The following is a 24,812-nucleotide window of genomic DNA, read 5'->3' as shown; positions in this document are numbered from 1 at the left end:
CTTTCTGGCACAAAAAGCAGAGAGCTTTTCAGCATTTCAGTCTCTGAAATGCAGCACATGCAGAAAAACAGATTTGATGCAATTGTAAAACTTAACAGTCAGAGCAGACATCACCTGCTTGACTTGATGAGAAGTTTGTGCTCCATTTTTGGACCTTCTGCTTTAAGGAAGCATTGTCTGTGAAGCAGAGTAGTCAGTGCCATTCTGTTGTTCTGAGCTGGACTAGTGGTCTCAGCCTGCACTGGAGGATGTCTGAAATACTCTGTGCTGGAGGGCCAGGTAGCACACAGAGCTGTGTTTGAGAAAGCACTTGGTGCTGCTCAAGCTGCAACCCTGCAAACCAGTCCTGCAGTGTCAGCCGTGGCTCTTGCCTGGGCTGGGGAGCTGCTTCCTCCAGCTGCTCCGAGCTTTTCAGTTAGGTCCTCAGTCGTAGGTACATAACTTCAGGGGCAGAACTCAGGCAGAGGTGCCAGCAGCCTGGACAGAATGAGCCACCAGTGGGCACAAAATGACATAGCATGTTATTAAATTAGCTGATCACTATATATTCTTTCTTGTAAGTAGGTAGAAATTTAAACAAGCAATGTGGTAGTGTAGTAGTCTGCCATAAGGATCACCTTGCTTACTAAAATTTCTTGCTCTATGCTCTCTCGATAATTTATGTCATTCCTATGTCATCTACACTGATTCAGAGTTCCAAGCAGTATGTAGGTGCTGCCAGAGATTCAGAGCTGTGGGTTTCTTGGATCTTTACATATGCTAAAAAGCTACTCTGCTGAAAATAAACTTAGGTTTTTCAGGTGTCCAATTCACATAGTAAGGAAGATCTAATCCCCTGTTCTGTGCATTACAATCTATATTTGGAATACCATTCTCCTCTCCTGAATCATTATTAAAATTAGTGGGAGACTCACAATGAAGATCAACAATAATTATTTTGTGTCTGTAATTATGGGGTTTGTCACTGCATGGAGTGCTTGGTGCGAAAGGTGCAAAATCCTCTTTTTTAAGCCAAACAGGTACAAAATGGATGATTTTAGCTGACCTGCCAATAAGGCTAACTGGAGGTGTAAGCTTCCTCTTTTTCTACCATTTTCACAATCTGCCTGCAGATTTGGGAACATGTATTTCTAACCTTTATTCACACTTGGAACACTTTGTCAGTGCAGTGGCTGGAAATTGTTTCTCAATGAGGAGTGAGGAACAAATAAGCTGTATATGGCTTTATTTCATACAGTCCATGGGTGTATCTTATTAATGGATGGAACCCAGACATTTGCTGTGATGTTTGACTGACTAAACGTATTTCAAGGGGGTATTGAATCTGTAGCAAGCCAAGGTTCTCAACTCCATGTGACATGAAAATAGATAATTCATTAAGTAAACTAAATTGCTGAAGCAGGGGAGGATTTTCAATGAATTGAAGGCTTGTTAAAGAAAGTATAGGGCTTAGAGTAATTATATACCAATTACTTAAAGACAGTGAACTCAGCTGCACAAAGCAACCATATATTTGATCAGACTCTCATAGGAAGACAGTTTATTTTATTCCTGGGCCACAAAGAAGTCAGAAAATTAGAAGCATACCTTTCCTTCACTCTGAGCTATGAAATACTGGACCTAAGTATTTGTCCTCATCATCTCAAAGAAACAGATACTGCCTTTTATGATTCCTGGTTTTTACATGCTGCTTGCCATTAGACATTATTTCATTCATAAATCTTGTCTTATTACAAAACAGTAGAATGCCATGATAAAGCTGGATTATGTGGTAATTTTTTCCTTGAGAATAAGGCATATACTGTTCATCCTGTGAAATCTCCACATCATCTGAAGGCTATACATACAAAAGGGTGACAAGGTTAGATCACTGTCATATATCACACAATCAAAAAGAAAACATTGAGAGAAGGATTTACAAATATAAATTATATAGCAAATTTCACAAGGATCCATGTTAAGCATTGCAGGATGTGTGAACAGATCTAAAATGAAAGCAAGAAACAGGCAGAAGATGTGGGCTGCCGGGGTCAGGAGGGTTCTTGCATGAACAGAAAATAAACTGATATCATCTGAGCAAAAATGAAACCAATTTTGTGAATTAATGCAATATGAGAACAGTGAGTATTTGGAAAAACAAAATTTCTCCATAAACAGCTGGATTTGCAGACCCTAATGATCTGCAGTTTTCTCCTGCTTGGATTTCTCATGTCTAAAACTACTTTTGAACCCTAACTCCAGCCTTCTCAGGGTATGAAATTTTCTGGCCACTCATTTCACAAGAAACATACAGGAACTCTCTTTAAAATTTCCACCTTGGTCTCAAAACGATAAAGTTATTCATAAATTAGTGGGAAAGAGGGACTAAAAGTTAATTGTAAGAGTGTGATTTTTGTTAAGAAATCAGAATCTAAATAAACTGGATATTGATTTAAAGCCTGTTTCTCAGGTAACTGTTTCTGCATGGACAAGAGGTTGAATAATGCTCTGTATGCAGAGACGTAGAGATGTGGCTCTGGTTAATTGGTAAAGTCAAGAAAATACTAGGACTTCCCTCTAATTGGCTTTTTTCCCCCTCTTTGGTCATTGCAGTAAGTATTATTGTATATTACCATGTGTTAATGTTGAGATATTCTCTTTGCACACAAATACCAATGCACCTAAGTTTGCACGAATGAGGTTCCAGTTTCAATATCTCTTTACTGACACTAGAATATCGGAATGAAAATAGAACTGCAGGTGTTTTGCAAAGATCAAAAAAGGTGGAACATTCACTCCTAGGTGGAATGTGCTGAAATCAGTTATTTCAGAACAAAACCAGAGCCATAGTTATCTGTTGGTTGTGAAGGGACTATGGTACTTAAGCATAGGTTTTACTGAACATATAAATCTTGTGGTATTGAGATTTTTTTTCTAGTAACCACAGTGGTTTTAGTAGTTCTGTACTGTTCGTCTCTTTTAACTGATGCAAGTATAATGGAATTCTGAACTGTGTTTAAAATCAGTCCTTCTAGTTGTAGCAGGTTTCTCCCATTTTTCAGTATTTCTGGGCAACAACAGTATAAATTGAAAGTATATGAATGTGGTGGCAACTGTAAATAGCCACCCAGAAACAAGAAGAAGGAGAATTTGTATTTGTCTGCAGCAAAAGTCCTTGTGCCCACAGATAACCAGTGAGCTTTTTGTTTCATCCTGTTTCCTCTCTCCAGAAATGCTCCTATGAGTACTCCAGTAACATTGTTGCCATGGCACCTATTCAAACCTAGATAAGCTCTTGCTTTATGAAACAAGATGAAATTGTTTTATAAACAGGAGAATTTATTTTCACTTTTCACTGCTACAGATAAGGGACTCTATCCATGCCTACAGACAGGGGCAATTTTAACTGAACACTCCTGATTCTTGAGTAGATGCCATAGTTTATTCTTACCGGTTCAATCCACAAGGGGCACTTCCTAAATCTTCTGTATTTCCCTGTTTGATTTTCATGGTACAGATTTTGCTGCACACGTCACCTGTGCTTGATCATGCTTTAGAAAGGTGGGGAAGTGTGTGGAGACTGTGGGGAAAGGGGGAGTGTCTCCTCAGCTGGTTTGGGTTAAAGTCAGGGCACTACAGCAGATATACACCAGCTGACGCAGTGGCTTTACAACTTCAAAGCAAAAAACTTCAAGTGTTAAACGAACAGAGTTTTCTCGTTCTGGAGGAGGGAGCAGCTGGTGAATTGGCCTCTGACTGTACTGAGGCCGGTGTAAATAGCAACAATTGTCACTGAAGTCTTGATTTGTGCTGACACAGATGAGATGTGATTCAGGAAACATAAAATGGCCTGTTGTGGAGGAGTCCACATCTGAAATGTCATTCACATAATAAAAGACTATTTAATCTTTTAAAATATATATATTGAAGAACAATAGTGGGTGGTCATTTGCCCTTTGTGATTGCTCAGCAGTTAGATATCAGCTTTATCAGAACAACAGGCAGCTCATTGGACACACAGAACTCTCCAGAAGAGACAAAAGAAACTCACATCTTTTGCACACTGCATTGGATGGGGCAAAAAGAGGGCAAAGATGATGCATTTGTATTTCTTGGTTTAGAATATGCTTCATTTTGCCAATGAATGCTTTGTCCCAGGGACATGCTATCTTCTAAATGAGTCTTCAGTCTGAGTCACTTCTGTATAAATGTAAGGAACATGATGGATGTCTGAAAAGTAAAGCAGACCAAAAAAATCCTGTGTGCATGTGTGTTTGGAGATTTGCTTCAGGTCAGTCTGTGCTCAAGGAGCAGTACAAAATGGTGAATGCCTCACTGATGCCAGCAAGAAGACTTTCTTCTAAGAAGGCAGTAATCCCCCCAAAAGGTAGTACTGAGGAGGATGAAGGTGGGTTCAATTTCTGCTGATGCAGAATAAAAAAAAGAACTTTCCAAAATTTCCGCTGTAGGTTTGACATTCATTTACTGCACCTAATAACTCAGTATTTGAAGGGGAAAAAAGAGAACAATGAAGGTATCAAAACCGCTCTCTCTGAACAGAGATAAAATGATCTGACACTAAGGTAGTAGTCAGAGACATGGGGAATCTGACTTCAGCACCCTGCTTGGCACTGCTCATCTGTCTGCTCACAGGAAAGTCACTGAGAAGGTCCTCGGGGCACACCAGATTCCTGGTTCTGCACCCATCTTGTTGGTGTATGACTCCGAGGAATGCCTTGCTTGGCAGCAGAGGCACAGTTCTGAGGCCAGGTGTCTGTGTTCCTTGTCTGTGTTATGGGGATGCCCCCAGGCTGAGTTGCTTGGATTTATAAGCTCTCCCGGGCAGAGTTGGCTGATGTTTCAGATCCGCTCCTCATACAAAGAGTAGAAACAGTTCAGACACGAGAGTGGAGAAAGTCTTGGCTGCCTTTGCTGAAGAACCCCAAAGCTCGTGACCAATGCAAGCCATGTCAATAGCCTTACTGCAAACCTACCCAGCCATGCCACACAACAAGCACTTCAAAGCTACACTACCCAGTCCCTTACTCAGATACCATTAGCAGCAATTATTTTTAACAAAATCACACACCAAAATACAAGATGCTTCTACTGCATGTCACATCCATTCATACACATCACACTTCAAACCTGGCTTACAAATTCTTTAAGGCTCATTTGCAAAAATACACTGGAAATTCTACTGACTGTAAGTTACACAGAATGGACTTGTTTGGCTCAGGCAAGACCCACTTTGAGATCTGTCAGGTACTATTGACCTCATTAATGATCTCTGAGATTCTTCAGGGACATCATAAGCATTTTTAACAGTTTCACACAGTGGTTGAAGGGTCTGGAGCATTAGTCCCCTTGCATGGCCACACATACGTAACTACATGCACACAAACAATACATTTATGCTCAGCAGTGCTGACATTGCACAGAAAGCTCAGTGTGTGTGTCATTGTTGATAGAATGAAGGACAAAGGTTAATATGAACATGTTTTATAGCTGCAAAAGCTAATTACGTAATACACAGTGTATATTGTTTGTGTTTAAGAAATCGTATGCAAGCATATTCACATCTAATCTCAAAGTATTTTAGTGTTTGTAACAGAACTCATTAAAAATAATCTTGACTATTCTAGGATACAGTGCAGTAAGCTTGTTTTTTAACCATTAAGCAATAATAGAGACTTATGTGCTGTCCTTTACAGTTCTGCTAGTAGCAATAATATAATACTAATTTATTTATATACAAAGGAAATTATTTTATTTAAAAATACAAGCCAGATTTTTAATGTTACATGACATCTTCTTTAAAAAGGCCTAATTAAAATAAAAAGTGCATTACTTTGACAGCTAAAGCTTTACAAGAAGTTTTATTTCTTCACAAAATAAAGGATTCTTGCCCACTCAGAACATCAACACAGGATCAAACACTTCTGCAAATTCTTTCCCCCTAGAGCAATACCTTTGAAATCATGAGTTCTAATCATGTCATCAGAAGGTATTCTTACAAAGGAAAGTTTTCAGGGGTGAAGAAGGTGAGTTAAAAAAACCTACGTGTTTTTTCTGACAGTGGATTCAAGCACATTAAAATCTATGGGCAAATTGAATCTTTGATCAAACTACAAGAGCAATATTCTGCAGCCAGCCTTGTATGTTTTGGGGTTCAGCAATTTACCACTGCACTTGAAAAACACTGCTAATACTTTTAAAAGTTATATTGCACAATCCTTATGCAGAATAATTTTCCATAGGAATGGTGTTTACATAAGGATTGTAGGACTTTGTGCACAACTCCTTGTAAAGATGATCATCCTTAACCCTTAGAACAGAACCAAAAGAGTTTGTTACCTTTTAGTAAAATATGGTAAATACCATCTTAAATTCAGGCTGTGTGTTAAAGCTCAAGGTCCTTAAGCAGTGATATTTTGCTGTCTAAAGGGTGAAGTAAAAATAACAGTTCAGGCCCCCTGTTATTAAGGAAAGACAATTCAGTACTAACATTTTTCTTTCCTGGTTAAAGAAAATGGTGTCTGAGGAAGCTGCTCTGCCAGGCTAATTAGACCAATACAGGTTTTGTCAGCTTGGTTCCGTCCACTTCCATAAGGAGCTGATTGCTGAATGGGTACTTGAAGCTCCTCTCTGATAAGAAAGCTGTCTAAAAGCTGCATCACAGGACTTGTGGAGAAAAGGCAGGTGTTATTTCCCACACTGACACAACACACTGTTTTTTACAGTTGTGCTCAAATATGTGAGTATGCTTGTATATAAATGCTGTAAAATCTATTGAGACATCCTTGCAAGTATCTGTAAATGTGTATTTCTTGAAATTGCTAGATCGTGTGCCAATAGTCAAATTAGTTCCACTAAGATAAAGCTTATGTACCCTGTGTCGCTTGATGATCTGCAGGACATTTAAGATTGGCTTAATGGAACTAATTTTAAGGTTTGCTAGTAATGTCATTCTAATCTAGTGTATGTCGGCTGGAATTCTTCCTGGTTTGTGATTATTTTAAAGTCCCAAATGTAAGGTTAATGGGGTGTTTTCAGTGTAATATCAGAGAAAGAGAGAGAACAAGGAAATGTCAGCAAGATAACTCTAGAACAAAATTGTTGTAACTCAGCATAGTTTCCAGTATATTCCCATTTATGCTAGGATTGTTGCTGGAACTAATGAGGTTTGAGAACACTTAGCACTGTCAAATCACAGTGGAGTCCTGAAACTTTCAGTAAAACCTTTCTATAACAGAGCTGTGGAAGCTGAGGGCTTGGAATACTGAGAGGAACAATGATTCCCTCTGCAGATCACACAACATACTGCTGAATACACAAATGCTACAGAATTATGGCTATATATATATATATAGATATATTATATAAAATTTAATCTTGAAGAATGAATTGGAGTATTTTGAACATTGCTCACAAAAACCCAGAAATTTTTGAACTCATAGAAAATGACAATACCTATAGAATATGCTATCTCCTGTGTCAAGACAATGGGAAACAGAACTGTCAATTCATTGTGTGCTTCCCCCAAGTAAAACTACAGTGATAAACAGAGGATATTTTAGTAAAATGGCCAAATTATCTACCCCCCTCTTCAGTGGAGCACAAGACTAGGATTTAAGGCATGTTAGTCTGCTACTGTTTTGACTCTACTGAATGATGATTCTGTTTTGGACGCATACGGTAAATTTTCTGCAGCAAAGAGAGAAGGGAATTTACAGAGGATGATTTTCTCTGAATCAAAATGATGATTTAAAAAAATGTTGATTGTGTTGAATTCCATCTAGTTTAGTTAGGTTTTTAGTTCAGTGTGGGATTTAGCTGTGAATTGGGAAAGCTTGACATGATGAACTGATGTTTGTGGAGACACACAGGTGTGTACATTTTGTTGTCTTTTTAACAAGCTTTGTCCTTGAAAGTAACATGCAGCTCAGTAGGGAATCTGGGTGCAGGCAGCTACCAGGATCAAACTCACTGCTATACGATAGTTATTTAAAACATGTGGTGTGCTTCTGTATGCAGTCTTTAAACAAAACAGTTCTAGCTTGTGGCTGTTGCTACACAGACTGTATGCAGATAAGTCACAAATAGCTGAGCATATGTGTGGTGCAAGGTTAAAACAATAACAAGCAGGTCGAATCATTCAAACACTGGAAATCACTTTGACTCCAGGCCAAAAGCTTAGCTGGAGATGATATCAGTATGGGATAAAAAGAGGATAAACTAACAGGCTTAGCAGCCAGCTTGTTGGAGTCAGCATATAGTATCTATACTTCCAGCAGTAAAGCAGATGGTCATATATTTAAGGAAGCACCAGACAGGGAGTCAGGAGATCTGAATTCTATTCCTGGCTCTGCAGCAGTGTTCCTATGTCACCTTGGGGAGTCACTTTTTTCCTCTTTTTTCTTAATCTTTTAAGTAGTGGAAATAATATTTGCTTGTCTAACAGGGCAGTTGAGAGGCTAAACTGATGCCGAAAAAAAATGCTCTGAAGCTCTGAGAAGAATGTATGGAAGACATGCAAAGTAAACTTGTTTGGAAGAAAGGACACCACATGGTTTCATGTGGCATGTTTGTGCCACATATTTACGACCTTTCCTCTCCCCAGAAAGTGCCATGCCTTTTTGCGCACAATTTTCAAGGAGATAATAAATGGATTAAGCTGCCTTCCACATTTGCTAGAAAGATAAACAGCTTCCAGTAAGAACCTGACCAAAGAACAGACTTTATGAGAGAGAGAGACTGAGAGAGACATTATTTATGCCCAAGAGGTCAATAGGCTTGTTGAAGTTAACTGTTCATCCCAAGATATTTTTTCGCATTGGTGGCAGAATAATGTCTCTAATGGCTTTTATTCTGAATTCAGAAGTGCTGCTTGCAAGCTGAGCATGAGTAGAAAATGAAGTATTGTCTCTTATGAGCAAATCTACTGAAATCCAAAAAAAGTCCATTTCTTAAATCAGAGAAATGTCCATGATTATTTGCACAGGACTTTCATCTAAAGCCCATTAAAATCAACTAGACTTCAAAAGAATCCAAATCAAAGACCTAGCAAGCAACTGTCATTTCTTCTGAATTCTATGCCCATTAAGCAAAATGACTCTATCTATCTATCTATCTATCTGGCTATCTTCATAACTATTTGGCATCATAGGAGCGATGTTTTCACCACAGAATAAACAGCTTCTGCTTTCAACATGAAGGTGTAAGCTTTGGGCAGGAGTTGAATTTTAGCGCTGATTGTAATTTGCTCCTTTTCACTTGATGCCTCCATTTTATTTTGTTCCTAGATTCTGAGTCCCTGCAAGGGACTGAACCCCAGTTCAAAGCCAGGACTGTTAAAAAGGCACAGACAACACTGCAGAAGTCTTTAAAACATTAGTCTGCCTCATAGCCATGTTGGAGACAAAGGAAACAAAAGCAAAGGTTATCTGAGCAGATGTCCTGAGTGTTAATATGAACTTCCAACATGAATTTGTTGTGCTGAATCCTCACAAATGAACCTGCATCTAATCCTGTAAACCTGACTTCTTTCAGCTCTTCTGAAAGTCATTGTGGGTTGGATATGTACATGGAGAGAAATACTCAGCATTTTCAGGCCCAGGCTGTTGAGAAGTTTGCAATAAAACAGAAAGGGTCTGGTGTGATTTATAAAGAAGAGCATATTCTTCTCTTCCCTGCAGCCTGGTTTTGTGAGAACACACTTTTGAGTTAAGCTGTTCCTCTTTTATACTGGGACAGTTCTGCTGCCTGTTTCCTTGATAACAGCCTTGGTAAAAATGTAAGAGGACTTCATACTTCGATGAGAAGAATCTATAAATATCTCACAATTACAATATGGTATCATGTCCCCTACGTACGTACACAAACTGACTTACTGGAGTCTCTGCACCCCATATCATGCAGTTTTCTTCATTAAATCACCACAAAATAGTTTTAATCCAAGAGAGAGAATGAGGGAAACAATTTCTTTCCGAAGAACTGTGCTATATGTCTAATTGCAGTCTACAAATGTTACCTCTTGCTATGTGAATTAACCAAGAAATTAAATATTTCACATAGTAAGCAGCCCACTTTTTTTAATATATAACAAAAACACTCTTTATGATAGTGTAGAGTTGTTAGTCTGTGGCTAGAGACTGATCTGGAGCAACTGAGAGAGGTTTAGATGGGACCCTTATGTCCCAATATTTCCCTTTTACAAGAGTGTTGGTTGTTCTTTTATGTCCTCTTCTAAGTTAGTTAAGTGGTAGAATTGCAGTTAAGAGGTCACAGAAGTGTTCCATAAAGGCTGAAACACAAAACGAAAGAGAGTAGAGATGGAGCTTCCTTTACCACTGTTTTTCTGTTCTTCCCTATCTCTATGATTTTTGTAAGCTAACCTTCACGAGTTGTTGTAGATCTTGCACGTAAGAGTTTCTCTAAATACTACCGATTTTGTCACAAAACATTTCAAAATAGAAAGGTAACACAAAGAAAAATGTTCTTAGTTCTTACAAAAAGTGTTTTAGTAAGAATGTTGCTAATTGTGTTTGTGTTTTGCAGTGTCGAAGAGACCTTTAAGAATTAAGAAAAATGAGAACTATTTACAAGCGAAGTTAATGATTCGTCAAGGGCAGGTTGCCTTCCAGGATAAGTCTAGTTATGTATTATAATTGTACAAATTACATGTTTAGTCCAGATCTATCCTCCTCCTCTTTAGTCCTGCACTGTCAGTACTGGGTTCTTTGAACAAAGATGTGGCTTTCTCTTGGGATCATCTTTTCTCTGGGGACATTAATTCCTGGAAAATTCAGCTTGAAATTGCAGTATGACAGGTGAGTGTTAACAGGGTTTCATGAAGAATTGTGCATGCAGTGAAATTCACAGAAACCCTGTAAGAATAATAACAATTATGAGCTGAAAAACTGGACACAGAGTTACTAAGCTGTAAGCTGTAAGACTGGGAAAGAAATCATAAAGATGGGAAATGAAGAATGAGTGAATCCAATCAAAGCCAACAAAGATATAGCTACAGCAGTAGGAGCCACAGAATGGCCCTCAAATGCATCTCAGGATGCTCTGTTTCCATTAGCTGAAATTCATTTGGCTTAGCCTCTTTCATAATGAACTTTGAAACCAGATGCTGCAGGAGTAAAATGCCTTTTCTGAGTATAAAGCAAGGAGTATGACTGAGCAGAATGATATCTATTAATAAAAGATTAGGTTATGTGAAAGAAATAGTGAAGTCGGGTTGGAAAACTATAACAATTACAAAAAAAAAAAAGCTAAGGGAGTTATTCCAGACAATCTTCATGCCAAGGTGTTCAGACAATGAGATTGTCACTTTTTTTAAATTACTGATTAATGTTTTGAAAAGTATGAAATCTTCAGTATTGCTTTATTTACCATTCTCAGTTCCACTTCAGAAAAAGAGTGATATAAAATTACGCTGCTTGCCGATCTAAACTATTTTTGTTTGCCTGTCTAAACTTTTTTTTTGTTTCATTCATCCTCAACTTTAAAGGAATGATATGTAACTGCCATTGTGGCAGCTGGAATTTGCAAGGTGGGCATGAGCATAATATGGAGGCCACCTATTCACATATAAGTTTATACATGGAATTTTCTAAAGTAAACAGAGAAAGTACTCCAGTGCTGAATGCCTCTGGATGAATTATATCCCTAGAATATAGTCATAAAAAGGACAGAAAACCAAGCAATACCTACAGGAAGTAAGTTCTTTCGTAGTGTAGCCATACAGCAGCTCTCCTGGAAAATCTCCTAGCAGAGCATAGAGTCACTACTTAAAATGTGTTACTTCTTTGGATAATATTTAGTCTTTAGATTTGTATCAGAGATGCAGTTAGAGCCTGATTTCAGTGAATAGAATTCAACGGATCCCTGCTAATGTATTTTTCTTTTTTGTTTCTAATTGTTGTCCAGAATTGAACCTGTTGAGTACTTGCATGGAATTTAAAAACAGGTATTGAATGGTCAGTGTGACTTTGGGTGGGCAGCACCTACACAAAGACAGAATTACTAGTAAAGCCCATTTTCATTGTCATCTGCTCTGTTTAACAATGGAAACAAATATCCCATCTATGAGCATCAAGCTTGTGCTAAGAACAGTCCTTTAATTTATTAAGAAAGCTTAACTGTAGAATTTTAAAAACTGTAGTTCTCATAGGGTCACGTGGGTTGACTTTGCACTTCTCCACTGAGAAACTTAGTCAATAATCATAAACAAATGTATGCTTTCTAATCTTAGTTTACCATTAAAAATGGTTTGTCTCCACACTGGCTATTGTGAAAGGTTTATCAGTAAATAAGAGCTGGCCATCTGGCAGCAATCTGACTGTCTGGAATTTCTCTGATTTGGTGTAATTAAGACATAATGTCAATGAGCATAGAAAGATATTACAGGATATTGTTTCCCTTCCTGATAGACAAAGAACAAAGCAAGCCTAGGCATTTAGAGAGAATAAACTCTGAACTGCAGCTGAGATGTTTATTCTGCTAGCAAAGATGTTTATCCTGCCTCTACAAGGTTTATTACAAAGATATCATGACTGTTGTACCAATCTGTACAACATGACTGTTGTACCATTGCTGTGAGCAATGCAAATGTAATCATTTTGCCCCATAGATATGGGGCTATCAGCATCTCATAAAGCAGTAGTAAACTGTCTATTTTAACTATCAAGTTTTCAATCAGCAAAGGTAATATTTTCCAGAGAGATGTAAAAAAACCACAAATCCCCCTATTTCTCTGGGGATAAAGTGAATGAATAGTGAATTCTGTTTGTATGTATATTAAGCTGATAATTGTACATTCCGGCATGGAAGCACAAAAGATGGCAGTTGCAGTTCAGAGGATGAGAGCATATTATATTGATGACTATAATGACCACAACTTGCTTTTGCAACAAGAATTTCTATTACAAAAGCTTTAAAATGTAAAATGTTCATTTTTTGTACTTGTCCTATAAAGAATCCATTGAAGTCACTAAAAGAGACTGTGAAGCCATAGTTTTTGGTTGCTAGCAAACAGGAGAGTTTCTAGGGTTCCCCATTCCATCTCATCAGTTGTGGGTAACTGGTCTCTCACCTTTGGGTAATGCAATGTAGTCATCAACACCCACACCTCACTCTGAAACCCTCTCACTAGAAACATCACACTTGCTGTCAGTCCTGGAAAGCTGATCTGAATGAACACTGAAAAAAAATACAAAAATAACTACAAGGGCTTTTTTAATAGAATATACTGATTTGCTTTTTCTGCATTTCCATCCATTTTAATTTGTTCTTTGTAAATTTAAATATTTTCATCAGATTAAGCCTGTAGTAGACAAAGGTTTCATGGGATCTCATGAAAATATATACTAAGACACTGGATTCTGTGTGTCCTTTCTAAAAATATAAAATGATAGATTCTGTACTAGAAATCTTTATTTCACATGAATTGAGTAGGACTATGCAGTTCTAGAGACAACAATACTCACTCTTTTGGAATAAATTGGCTATTCTCATGACAAGCAGTTTGTGTACATCTCAAGTTCTTAGCAATGTTCATTTATAATGACGATCAAAAGTTTCTGCATGCTGAAATAGACCAGCCAAGCACAAAGGTAATCTGGAATAATTTAATAAATCCCAAATGTGAGAAAAAAAAAAAGTGACATCAAATAAACAGTTTATCATGTATTACCAATGCCCTCAGTTTGGCCCTGGTCCTGCAAAGCAGAAACACACATCAGGGTTCATGCAAGCAGTTGGCTTCTGCAAAGCTTGTATGGTGAGTAAGGCACTGGCAAGGCTGCAGAGTGGCTAATGTGCTAGCAACAGAGAAGTCACAACACTTAGTCCTATTTGCAGCTAAAATATTCCACAAATTCATAATTCAAAGGTGTTTTTATTACATGTTCTGTCTTCCTTCATGTAGAATGAAGAACAAAGTCCTTTTGACTTATGAAATCACAGATAATTTAACAGACTTTAAAACTGATCTTGTTTCTCTACTGAATTTCCAGGGATCAGGTTTTGCATATTGTGCCAGAAACATTTCAGCAAGTCCAGCATCTTCAGCTTCTTTGCAGTACTTTAATGGTAAGTAAAAATAACCACATGTGCCCAACGAGTAGAGCAGCGTCTTGGGCTTTAAAACAGATATTCATGTAGCTTAGGACAGGAATGAAGGTTAAACTAGAAAAAGCTTCATCTAACTTTTTTTTTTTTGGCTTAGTGTAGTGTGGAATTGCCTTTCTACTACCTGAAGGAATTTATGTGAAGAAGTTAGTTTCTTTGCACGGCTCTGTGAAAATGCTGCTCCTTATCAGTGGTGCCTGAGTCAATGAAAACACTAAGCCTGTGCTATGTGCTCTATGAAGAAATGACTGGAGGGTTATGGGGACAATTTGAAGGAAAACTTCTTTCATTTGTTGACATGCAACTACTCTAATGTATTTTTGTCATTCTGAAAAGAGAGCTTCATTAGTGCATTTCTTTCTTTTCTGCACAGCTGGATTTGTGGAAGCCCCTGCTGCCTGAAGACATCAGGGCTGGAGAAGACCTGCACATTAGGGTCCCAGCCCCTCTGGTGCAGGAGGTGAAGGACAGCTTAGATCAGCATATGATCTCTTACAGGTACAATCTCTAATACCTTGATGGGGAAGGATGGCTCTAATAATCTTCCTTGCTATCAGAAAAGGACTAAGCCCTGTCTGATAAACAGTCAGCAAGTACTGGCAACAGGACCCAACCTTTGTTCCAAATGCCTCCAACTTACTTTGACCAGCAAAAGCAGACATGCTGTATAAACCTTTAAAAGCACATTCCCCCTTGTCCTATTTATTTACCTTCCACCTATCCTGGACTGTGAATTTGGGGCTGGAACATGAGACAGCCCAATCTGTCTTGTTGCCTGCTGTGGCCTTCTCAGTGGTCACTGAGAGGATGGCACTTGGATGTATGACTCAGATTTTTTAGTCTAAGTTTTTTTGGTCTCAAGAGGCCAAGCCTGGTATAATCACTACTTATAGGAGCATGATTTTCTCTTGGAGAGCATGGATATTTGAATGCAAGGTCTTCTGGAGAGCCCAAAGGTTTAATTGGCGTCACTGCAGGGAAGCAGCCTCTAGGTCTCCTTTTCCCTTCCCCGTCTCTTGTAGCTCCTCCAGTTTGGAGAACAGACCTTTCAAAGTGAGTGTTCAGCCACTTTCTTTGAAGCTTCATTTTTCTATCCCGATTCCTTTCACCAGGCTGGTGAGAATTTCTTGGCACCATCCAGCCAAACAGAGACACCCCAGCTTGGGACAAAGACCCCAGTGGCAGCTGTCCACTGTGCACACAACTGGAAGCCACAACCCGCCAATGTCCCACAATGCATTATCACACCTACCCATGTCTTTCCCAACTTACAACCAGAAGATCTAATCCAGATACAAAGAGTGTTTATAAAGGCAAGTGGGATTAAATACAGTCCTGTTCACATTTGTACTCACTTTTTCAGGTAACCAGTAGCTAATCTAATTTAACTGTATTTAATATAAACAACCCTGTAGTCATTCAGAGCTGATGACAAATGGCCTATGGACATACACTGACATTTACCAATCAAAGATGAGTTTAAGGATGATTGATGTCACTTCAAAGCTGTTTTGAGTTAAAGCTGATCTTGACATCCTGCATCTTGCCTGACAAGTTCCTTTAGTAAGTGTGATACCTTGACAACCAGAGATGAAGAGATATGAGGTTGGAGCCAGTACAAATTTTCTAGCATGAGGTTTAGATATTCAGTACTTAGACAACGTTCCAGAAGATAATTTAACCTCTTATTTATGTCAAGACTCTTCATTTTCTAATGGTTTCAACAGATTCTAGTGGAAATGTAAATACTAAGCTGAAATTAGCAGCTTAACTTTTTTTCCTTTGGCCAAAACTGTATCTACCTTACCTCGGGTTCTAAAGAAAGAGATGAGTAATTATTAGTCAAGATGAAAATTTTGGGTTTGTATTGCAAAGAGGCTGAGTACAACAATAATAGCATCAAAGCTCCTATAACAGATTCAAAGCAGGAACCACCCTTTAGAAGGCAGTTGACATGCAGGGAAGGTAACATGACAGTTAGGTATATAATGATAGAGACATAAATGACAAATTATAAGGACATCAATATTCCAACTGTGTCAGCCTCTGTGGTTTCAATTCTCCAGAGCACTGATAAGGTATTTTTTGTGTGTGGTTTCAGTTCATGGGAATTTTCACTACCTGAATTTTAGTTTGAAGTTTAGATGTGAAAAAACATCAAAGCTCAGAGTGAAAGTCAGCTGCAACTACTCTTAAAAGTTTCTTATGTGCAGTTTCCAGAAATGCCGGTCAGTGCCACTGTCAGCAGAAAAGCCTGTTAGCACTTTCAGCATCTGAGATCAACAGTGTTTGAGCTATCTTTGCAATTGTCTTATCACAAGCATTTACAATGTGCGAAGATTTGCAGCAGTTACAAGGGGCTGATTGCAGTGAGAAAGAACAGCTCCTGATCCAAAATCCACTGAAGCCAAGGAAAAGGTTTTATTGACTCCCTGGATCATGGAATCATGCCTGTGTTATACTAATTTCTGAGCTATTTTTGTAGCTAAAAAGCAAAAAAACTACTTGAAGGAAATAAGGGGTTTGCTCTGGTTTTTGCAAATTGCAATGAATATTTCTGTGAAATCTTTGCAAATTGAAAATGTCTCAATAAAAATACAATGAAACCCTAATCTTAACTTTCTCTCTTTCCCTTCCTTTTCCCAAAAGGTGGTATTTTCAGATTTTTTATCAATAATAGAAATGCTGAGGAAAAGAAAATCTTGAACTTATTTTGTTGGTACAAAATTCACAACTTAAAAATGTGATAAAAATGACTATTGTTAAAACCTTGTGAAAATCTCAGTACTTTGAACTTTGTTTTACATGAAAGTAACCATAATGCTGATGGTGATGATTTTGCCAGGCAATTCACAACAGAAGAGGTTAAATCCTTTCATTTGCTGATGTAAGCAATGTACCCACTGTAGTAGTTCTGCAGGAACTGTTCAGGATTGTTTTCTATCTTCCCTTTCTCCTTCCTTCAGAGTCCTAATACCTGATGTGCAGAAACTTGTGGATCAGAGCATGCCAAGGGAGAGGAGCAGCCACAGGGAGGTCTCAGGAGGTTATGTCTACACTGAATATCATCCAATGGAAGAGGTAAAGAAGAACCTACATCTGCTTCTGCTCTTTGTTGTTTTCTGTTCTGTAAATGCCACAGCAGGCAACTCTGTGTTTGCAGAAAGCTCAGCTGAAGTCAGAGGACCACTTTCTGGCTTTCTTCTTTGAATAATCTGTCCTTTCTCTTTGACTAGAATCTTGTCCTGGTTGAATTGAATATGGATTTGCCACAGATTTTGATTAAATCCTCAATTCTTCACTGACTAAAACCTAAATGCTTTGTGTGAAGCAGCTGCACTGTTTTGCAGATAATATTCTGTGGTTCAGTTGATTGGTTTGCTACTTTTCTACCCTGTCATTCTTTATCTCTAGTATTTATTAGTTTAAGTCCCAGTCTGTTTGGTGCTGAGCCAAATGTGAAGGGCAATGACTATTGTGGCGTCTGGAATCCCAGTGAGGAAGAAGAAGTGAACACCAGGAGATCTCTAGAAAGAAGTAATTTAAGGGCAGGTTTTTGACACTTGAGGAGAAAACAGTGTCATTGGGGTGGGCAGTGATGGCTTCTTGGTGTCATGTTTCACACACCTGTTGGCAAACCTGGACAAAAGCAGCACATGGTGGTAATTCTTTCTCCTAGCTGCATAATAAAACTGAGAGAACACAGTCAACCCTCACGTATGTTTTGTTAGAGCTACCCATTGAGGATGACTGCTACTGACTCAGACGTGGAAAATCAGTGCTGATAGGGAAGAGACTGTAATACTGCTTTGAAGATTTGATGCTGTGGCTTCATGTCTGATGAACTCAACAGGAAGATGCCCAGTAGGATGGGCACGTTGAATGAGATCCCGAATGGAGTGTCCATGTTGCACTGCAGTGATGTCCTCTTTTAACACCCAGCGAGATATGACCATGCCTTTGCACAGAGGCGTGTGAAACACCTTCCATGTCTGTGACATCACAGGCTGAAATAAACGCTGAGGAAAATATTGGTTGTCTAAACAAAAGAAAATGCTTTTATCTGGAAATGGAAGTGGGAAAGAGGAGGAAACTCCCACTTTGAACCAAGAATTCTTTGCAACTATTTCAGATTTATCAATGGATGACTCAGATCCAGAAGAACAACAGTGAGCTGGTGACTCAGCATTTCTTAGGGAAGACATTTGAGAATCGAACAATGTATTATCTACAGGTAAGGGAGGAACTTTCCCTTAATAATAAAACATATCTTAACAAAAAAGAAAAATACTCAGGAGAAGACAGGATTCAGATGTTTCCTAAGATAGCGTTCATCCCAATTCACTGGAATAACAGGAGATGGTTTTACTCCTCTACATTATAGTAAGATTTGCCAGCTTTCACATACACTATCATCATGAGCTTGCTATTGCTATTATGTAGTGAAAACAACAAATTTAACTGAAGTTTTGTTTAGAAATACAAATCAAGCTGAAACTAGCTTGGCAACAGCTGTGTGTGAGGAAAAAGACTTTTGGTTTGTTATTTTTATTACTTTTTACAGCAAATAGCCTTTCTGCTAGCAGTATTCCATGACTTTTTTTATTGGACACACTAGTGAAAAACACAGTCTTAATATTTGGGTTAGTTATTGCCTAATCTTCTGCTCCTATCACTGAGTAGTATTAGATTCCCTGCCTTTTTGTGATTCCCCTTCAAAAAAAAAAAAAAATTCTTCAACTAAGAGCAACCACTCCTGTGAATGACAAATACAAATGAAAAAGGAGAAAAAGAAAAAGAAACTGTTCTATTAACTGTTCTATTGGCGCTCCTGCTCAATAGACATTTTAAAGCTCATGCCTTGTGATACTACAGAGATGGGGTTATTAGGAAAAAGCTTGCCATAAAGATGTCTGTAATAATAATAATAATAATAATAATAATAATAATAATAATAACCTCACATGACCCAACGGCATATCAAGGCACATCCTTTACTTTCTTGTATTACATTAAGCTATTTTATTGTAATGTAACAGTTTTTAAATTACCGTTTTTATATTCTCTCAGATCAGTCAACCATCAAATAAACCCAAAAAGATAATTTGGATGGACTGTGGGATTCATGCCAGAGAATGGATCTCTCCAGCCTTCTGTCAGTGGTTTGTGAAAGAAGTGAGTTCTTACCCTTCCATTTAGATAATAAGAAAACCCTATCACTTTGGACACTTTAGTTCTCTTCTCTATTGTGGTACCAAGAATTATGCTTTTCTGTTAAAATGCGATTTGCAAAATTAGTATACAATACAGATATCTGTGGAGACCAAAGTCCAAATCACAGTCTGAGATATGGGTCAGTATTACTTAGTGCGCCAGTTCCTCCATCTGAACTGTTTCCAAAGCCTTTAAAAACTTGGTATCAACCTCTCCTTCTCCCACAGTGGCTGTTGGATCAAGCCTCTCTATTTCAAAAAGTCACGGTGCTCCTCAAATAAAGAAACCCTAAGCTATGATATAGCAATGTTCCATGTGTACAGAAAGTACCTGGCACACTTGTGATCAAGCAGATGTTGGATACCATGGTGATATCCAGGAGTGAGTGATCACCTGATGATAGTTCTAAACTTTCTCTTTGCAGTGATTACCACTAAATTCTCTGCTCAGTGCTCTGTATTTTTTCTTCTCAGATTCTTCAAAATTACAAATCTGACCCAAAGATAAGCAGATTTCTGCAGAATTTGGACCTCTATGTCTTGCCAGTCCTCAATATTGATGGCTACATCTATTCCTGGGAAGAAGTAAGTAGTGTAAATCCAGGAACTAGACTGAAAGTTAGCATGCCCAGCATGTTTTGTTACTTTTAGATAGAGTCATAGCAATTAAACAGAAAACAGTGACAATACTCACATAAATCCTCTCATGGCAGAGAGATTTTGTTTCTTCTGGAGAATCAGTGGTCATCTGAGATTGCAGAGCTAAATATTCCTAGCAAATGTCATGAGCCTTGGGAAGCAAAACCACAAGATCAATTGCTTTTGTGTTTCTGAGGATGGGCTTACTTCTTCAATAACAGCTCAAGGCTTGCTTGATGGAGTTAAGCATGTCTGGAACAGTCATTCATTCTTCACAAAAGATCTCACGTACAGATGGGTCTTAGCATCTCTGCATGAGAATTGGTCAAATATTGGACTATTTGGTTTTGAAATAGGTGTGCCCTCCCAAATAATTTTCCTTTTCTGATACGGAGGATAGTGCAAAATGTTGGTCTTGGGCCACTCTCACCATGCTTCCAGGCTCCTGTGCCCAGTTGAAGCATCTTTTAATGCAGGATGTAGGATGGCCCAAGAGGCTCAGCCTACCACCATCAGACTGTCTCCCAGCTTGCTCCCTGGCAGGTTTAAGGCATACCACACACTGCACTGGGGTGCACAGGGAATTCAGCTGGGAAGCTCACACAGGCAGGGTGGTGAGGTCTGCACAGAACCAAGTATAGTCATGAGTATAGCAGGGAACCAAGGAGCAATAGGAAGATTAGCTGACAAAAAAGAATTAATCTTCTTGAATCTGAAACATACTATCATCTCTTACCCCTCACAATGCCAAGTCTTGCTTAGGAGTGCCACACTGCACAGAAGCAGTTGAGTACTACAGAAGAAGCATACTTAAAAAAAAAAGGTCAGGAGGCTTGTTTCAGGGTGCATGCATGTTTGTGGCAGATGACAGCCTGGCAGTAGTAGATGAATTGTTCTGTCACTGAGCTTTGTGACCCATGCATGTGGAGTTGTACTCTTACAATAACAGGGTTAGTCAGAATGCAGAGGTGGAAAATAAAGGAGTATTTGCACCATATTATCACTGAGCCGTGTGGATCATTGAGTTTTTATTATGTAACAGAACTTACTTTTCTTTAGGATCGTTTGTGGAGGAAAAACCGTTTTCCATATGAGAACGGCACCTGCTATGGCACAGATCTGAACCGAAACTTCAACTCATCCTGGGGCAGTAAGTTTGAAGTATTTCAGATCATGAACACAAATGTAAAGCAAGAATAATAACTAGTTTCTGAAATAAATGTAGTCCTATAAGAAAGGAATATTCATCTTGTTGTCATCAAGGCATATGTAAAAATAAAATCCTGGTTTGTCAAAATATTAACTCATTGACTTTCAACCAGCACTTATTTTTGTGAGCAGAAAATGGCTCTTATGTAACTATACCTCTAACTCACTGCAGGACCAAGCATCAGCTCTAGGCAGGAATGCTAGGAGCTAGCCACTTAACAGCCAGTATTTACACTTGCCATGAGTTTCAAGGAGCCTCCAAAGCTTCCCTGGTGTGTGGTACACTATGGTGGTGTCAGAATGTTTTCGTTGCAGCCACCCTGTAAATGTGCAATAAATATTTCAGTCTTGTCGCAAACTTTAGTTGCTACCAACTGAGTGTAATGCTAAAGTCCCACTCAGCTGTCTAGTCCCCTGCCCACATAAACACATGCCTTAACACTACAAGGTAAATTTCCCAGTTCCCTCTGAACTGGTCTTCTATATTTCTCCTTTGATTCAGTGTTTGTATTCCACCCCAGGTGTTGGTGTATCTTTTAACTGCAGCAGTGATGTCTTCTGTGGATCTGGACCAGAATCAGAGCCTGAGACAAGAGCTGTGGCTCAGTTTATCAAAAGCAAGAAGAGTGACATTTTGTGCTATTTAACAATTCACTCCTATGGGCAGCTCATCCTCACTCCATATGGTTCCACAACTACACCTCCAAGTAACAATGAAGAACTGGTAGGGCAAAACTTTCATCTTCTACATTTGTAGAGAGCAAGTACAGGCAGTAGCCTGTGGTGCAACTTTACTTGCTCTCTTGCGTTTCCTTCAGAGGAACCGGGCTTGTTCAGGGACTTGGCTCCCAGAGTTACTGCTTCTCTATTCAGCATCAGTAAGGTTTATTTGCCTCAGAAATCCTAATTCTTCAACTTAAATCAGGAAAATTGAACTGCTACAGATAGGGTTAATGCAAAGCCAGGTGAGTGGAGAAGAGCACCAACTTCTGCTCCATACAAGAATGAATTTGCACTTTAGGATGCCAGGACATTATACACATATGGTCAACATGATTGTATCCAGAAAGGATATTACAAACATACTCTCAGAAGAATGGGAGCAAAGTAAGCACCAATTTCCTGGTTACTTCTTCCCTCAGTGTCTGAGTGTTCTGATTTAAGTTCACTAGTGTGCGTATTTATGAAGATTCCAGTAGCTGAAACACTAGTCAAGAGCATGAGGGATTTGGGTTTGGACTTCATATGAGAAGGAGAAGTCATTCAGGAGAAGTCTTCATTGGAGAAGTCATTTATTTCGTCTATGGCTCAGTTTCTAAGGATAGTGGGATACAGAGTCTATGGCAATAAAACAAGTAAGAGGTCAAACACTGCTGTAGTCAGTACCAGTGTGTTATACAGGACAGATTCTTAATTCTCAAAAATATAGGCTCTAGCTTTACAGTAAAGCAAATAGCATCTCTACCTAATAGAGTAATTTTAAAAAATTTAACATAATGTGCATTAAAAAAAATCAAGAACAATTTGTCCAAATGTTTCTAATGGGTTCCTCTAAAGACCTGAAGTAATATCAAGACTTAAAGTTGATCATATGTAAGTGTAAAGCTGAAAGAGACAAAAATTTGGGTCCACTCAATTGCCAAAGGTACTGCCACTGATGACAATGCTGTTCCTATTTTGAATCTCCAGATGCAAGTTGCAAAGGAAGCAGCTGCTGCATTGACAGGAAAGTATGGGACCAGCTACAGAGTAGGATCAACCGCTTTAATTTTATGTAAGTTTTTTTATGTTTCCCTTTGATTGCTCTGTGTTTCAAAGAATTCTTGTGTCACATGCATCAGCAAGTACTGTTTTGCTGAGTTTCTACTTTGAGTAATATTTAAAGGGCTACTTTGCTGCAACATGTAAGTAGCAGTCATTTGAATACAAGACAACTGTGTAAGTTATAAAGCTGACTGCAGGAATGATCAGAAGCTAGTTCCTGCATGGATTCCTCACAGATCCATCACAGGGGACAGAAGGAGATTGGTGATAGATCATCCTGGCCCTGCTGAAGTCAGCAGCAAAACTCCTATTTGTCTTCACTGGAATCAAGCAAAAATTAAAATCCCAATCAGGTCTACAGTTACTCCATCAGACATCACATGGCAGCTGCTTGCAATTCTGTGCGAAATATATCAGTTTCAGCCCTGTTCCTAATAGACTGGATGGCCACATCACGAACACATCAAAGCTAATATGAGGTGACAGCCTTTACAAAGAGGATTGAGGGCCCTGGAGACTGCCTAGTAAACCCAATATTTTCCCAGTAAGCAATAAGTCACGCTAGTCAGTGAGAACAGTAAGTAGTTGGCTCCAGAAGCCATGTGGTTTGCATATTCCAGTGGCTGTCTCTGCCAGTCCCTGAGTGCCAGTCTCTGAGTCACAGACTGCATGAGCAATGCAGTGTAACTGTAAGGCAACTTGCCTGTGCCTAGGACTGCATTTTTGCCAGGGTTTGTACTTACAATGAAGAGCGAAGAAAAACAATCCATGAGGAAGGTGAACAGAGATACAGGGAAAAGCCAGAATTTTTTAAGATTTGACCAAAATTATGCTAAAAAAAAAAAAAAAATCTAGTCAGTATCAAAGTAGGAAATGCAGTACAAGAACACAAGAACAGACAAATGTCCAATCCATCTTGTATCCCACACTAGTCACAGTAAAATGCTAAAGCCACAGAATCCCTGAAACTCATCTCCTGCTGCTGTACAATACCATCTTATGAAGAACTGTGTCAGTCAGGAAAGTCCCTGGAAGACTTTTAGTATAGTTAAGAATTACAGCACCTAGAAACTGTTCTCTGTGTCACAGTGATGTATGGTTACTGCTTAGTTCAGGGATTCTGGTATGAACCTGCATTAACTATAGCAAGAAGTATTTTCAAAGAACCATGCTTAATACAAATATCTCCTCTCTATTTTTAAATTCACAGACAGTAACTCAGGTTCCTCACGGGACTGGGTCCACACGATTGGCATTCCCCTCTCCTACACATTTGAGCTGCGAGACACGGGTACTCATGGATTTATTCTCCCTGCTAACCAAATCCAGCCCACATGTGAGGAGACTATGTTGGCTGTGACAACTATCATAGATTATGTTGATAAGAAGTACTTCCCAGATGGAGCTGTGGTGCTGACCTCCAGCAGCCTGGGCCTGAGCCTTTGCCTCAGTATTGTACTTACATGGACTGTTTCTTAAAAACGGCTTAGAGAACCCATCAAGAGACTCACATGAAAAATATAATGTCCCCTCAAAAATAAAAAGTTACATCAGCAAACGAACTAAATGTCAAGTATTTCAATAAAGACTCATCCCATAAAATAAAAGGACTTGTGGTTTGATAGCTATGCTTTCGGGAAGAAGGAAAAGATGAAGAGCTGTGGCAATTTCCCAAGCTTCACTTGCTGACTCTGCTTATTCCTTAAGTGACCTTAAAACATTCATTCATGGCAAGTACCCATGGGGACAGAGCACTATTACTCCCTGGTTCTCTAGAGCATGTTTTCAGGGGCTCACCTGGGCCTATGTAGCCCTTCTGTCAGCCACAGTCCTGATCTGCCACAATTTTCCTTGCTGCCTGAACCC

At 38.8% G+C, this 24,812-nt stretch overlaps 1 protein-coding gene across 1 annotated transcript; it reads left to right on the top strand.

Moving 5' to 3' along the window:
• Positions 1-10,731: 10,731 nt before the first annotated feature.
• Positions 10,732-24,425, top strand: CPO (carboxypeptidase O; the record flags this gene model as incomplete). The annotated part of the gene is made up of 11 exons (XM_082285241.1): positions 10,732-10,811; positions 14,007-14,082; positions 14,495-14,619; positions 17,088-17,202; positions 18,254-18,355; positions 19,192-19,296; positions 19,809-19,919; positions 21,033-21,123; positions 21,704-21,906; positions 22,872-22,956; positions 24,157-24,425. The coding sequence occupies 11 exons, from the start codon at positions 10,732-10,734 to the stop codon at positions 24,423-24,425; spliced, it is 1,362 nt and encodes a 453-aa protein (XP_082141367.1).
• Positions 24,426-24,812: the final 387 nt, after the last annotated feature.

This window comes from Coloeus monedula, assembly GCF_965178545.1.
Source record: "Coloeus monedula genome assembly, chromosome: 7".
Taxonomy (NCBI): Eukaryota; Metazoa; Chordata; class Aves; order Passeriformes; family Corvidae; genus Coloeus; species Coloeus monedula.
The sequence above is the reverse complement of the archived record's forward strand: the minus strand, read 5'-3'. Positions and strand labels throughout refer to the sequence as shown.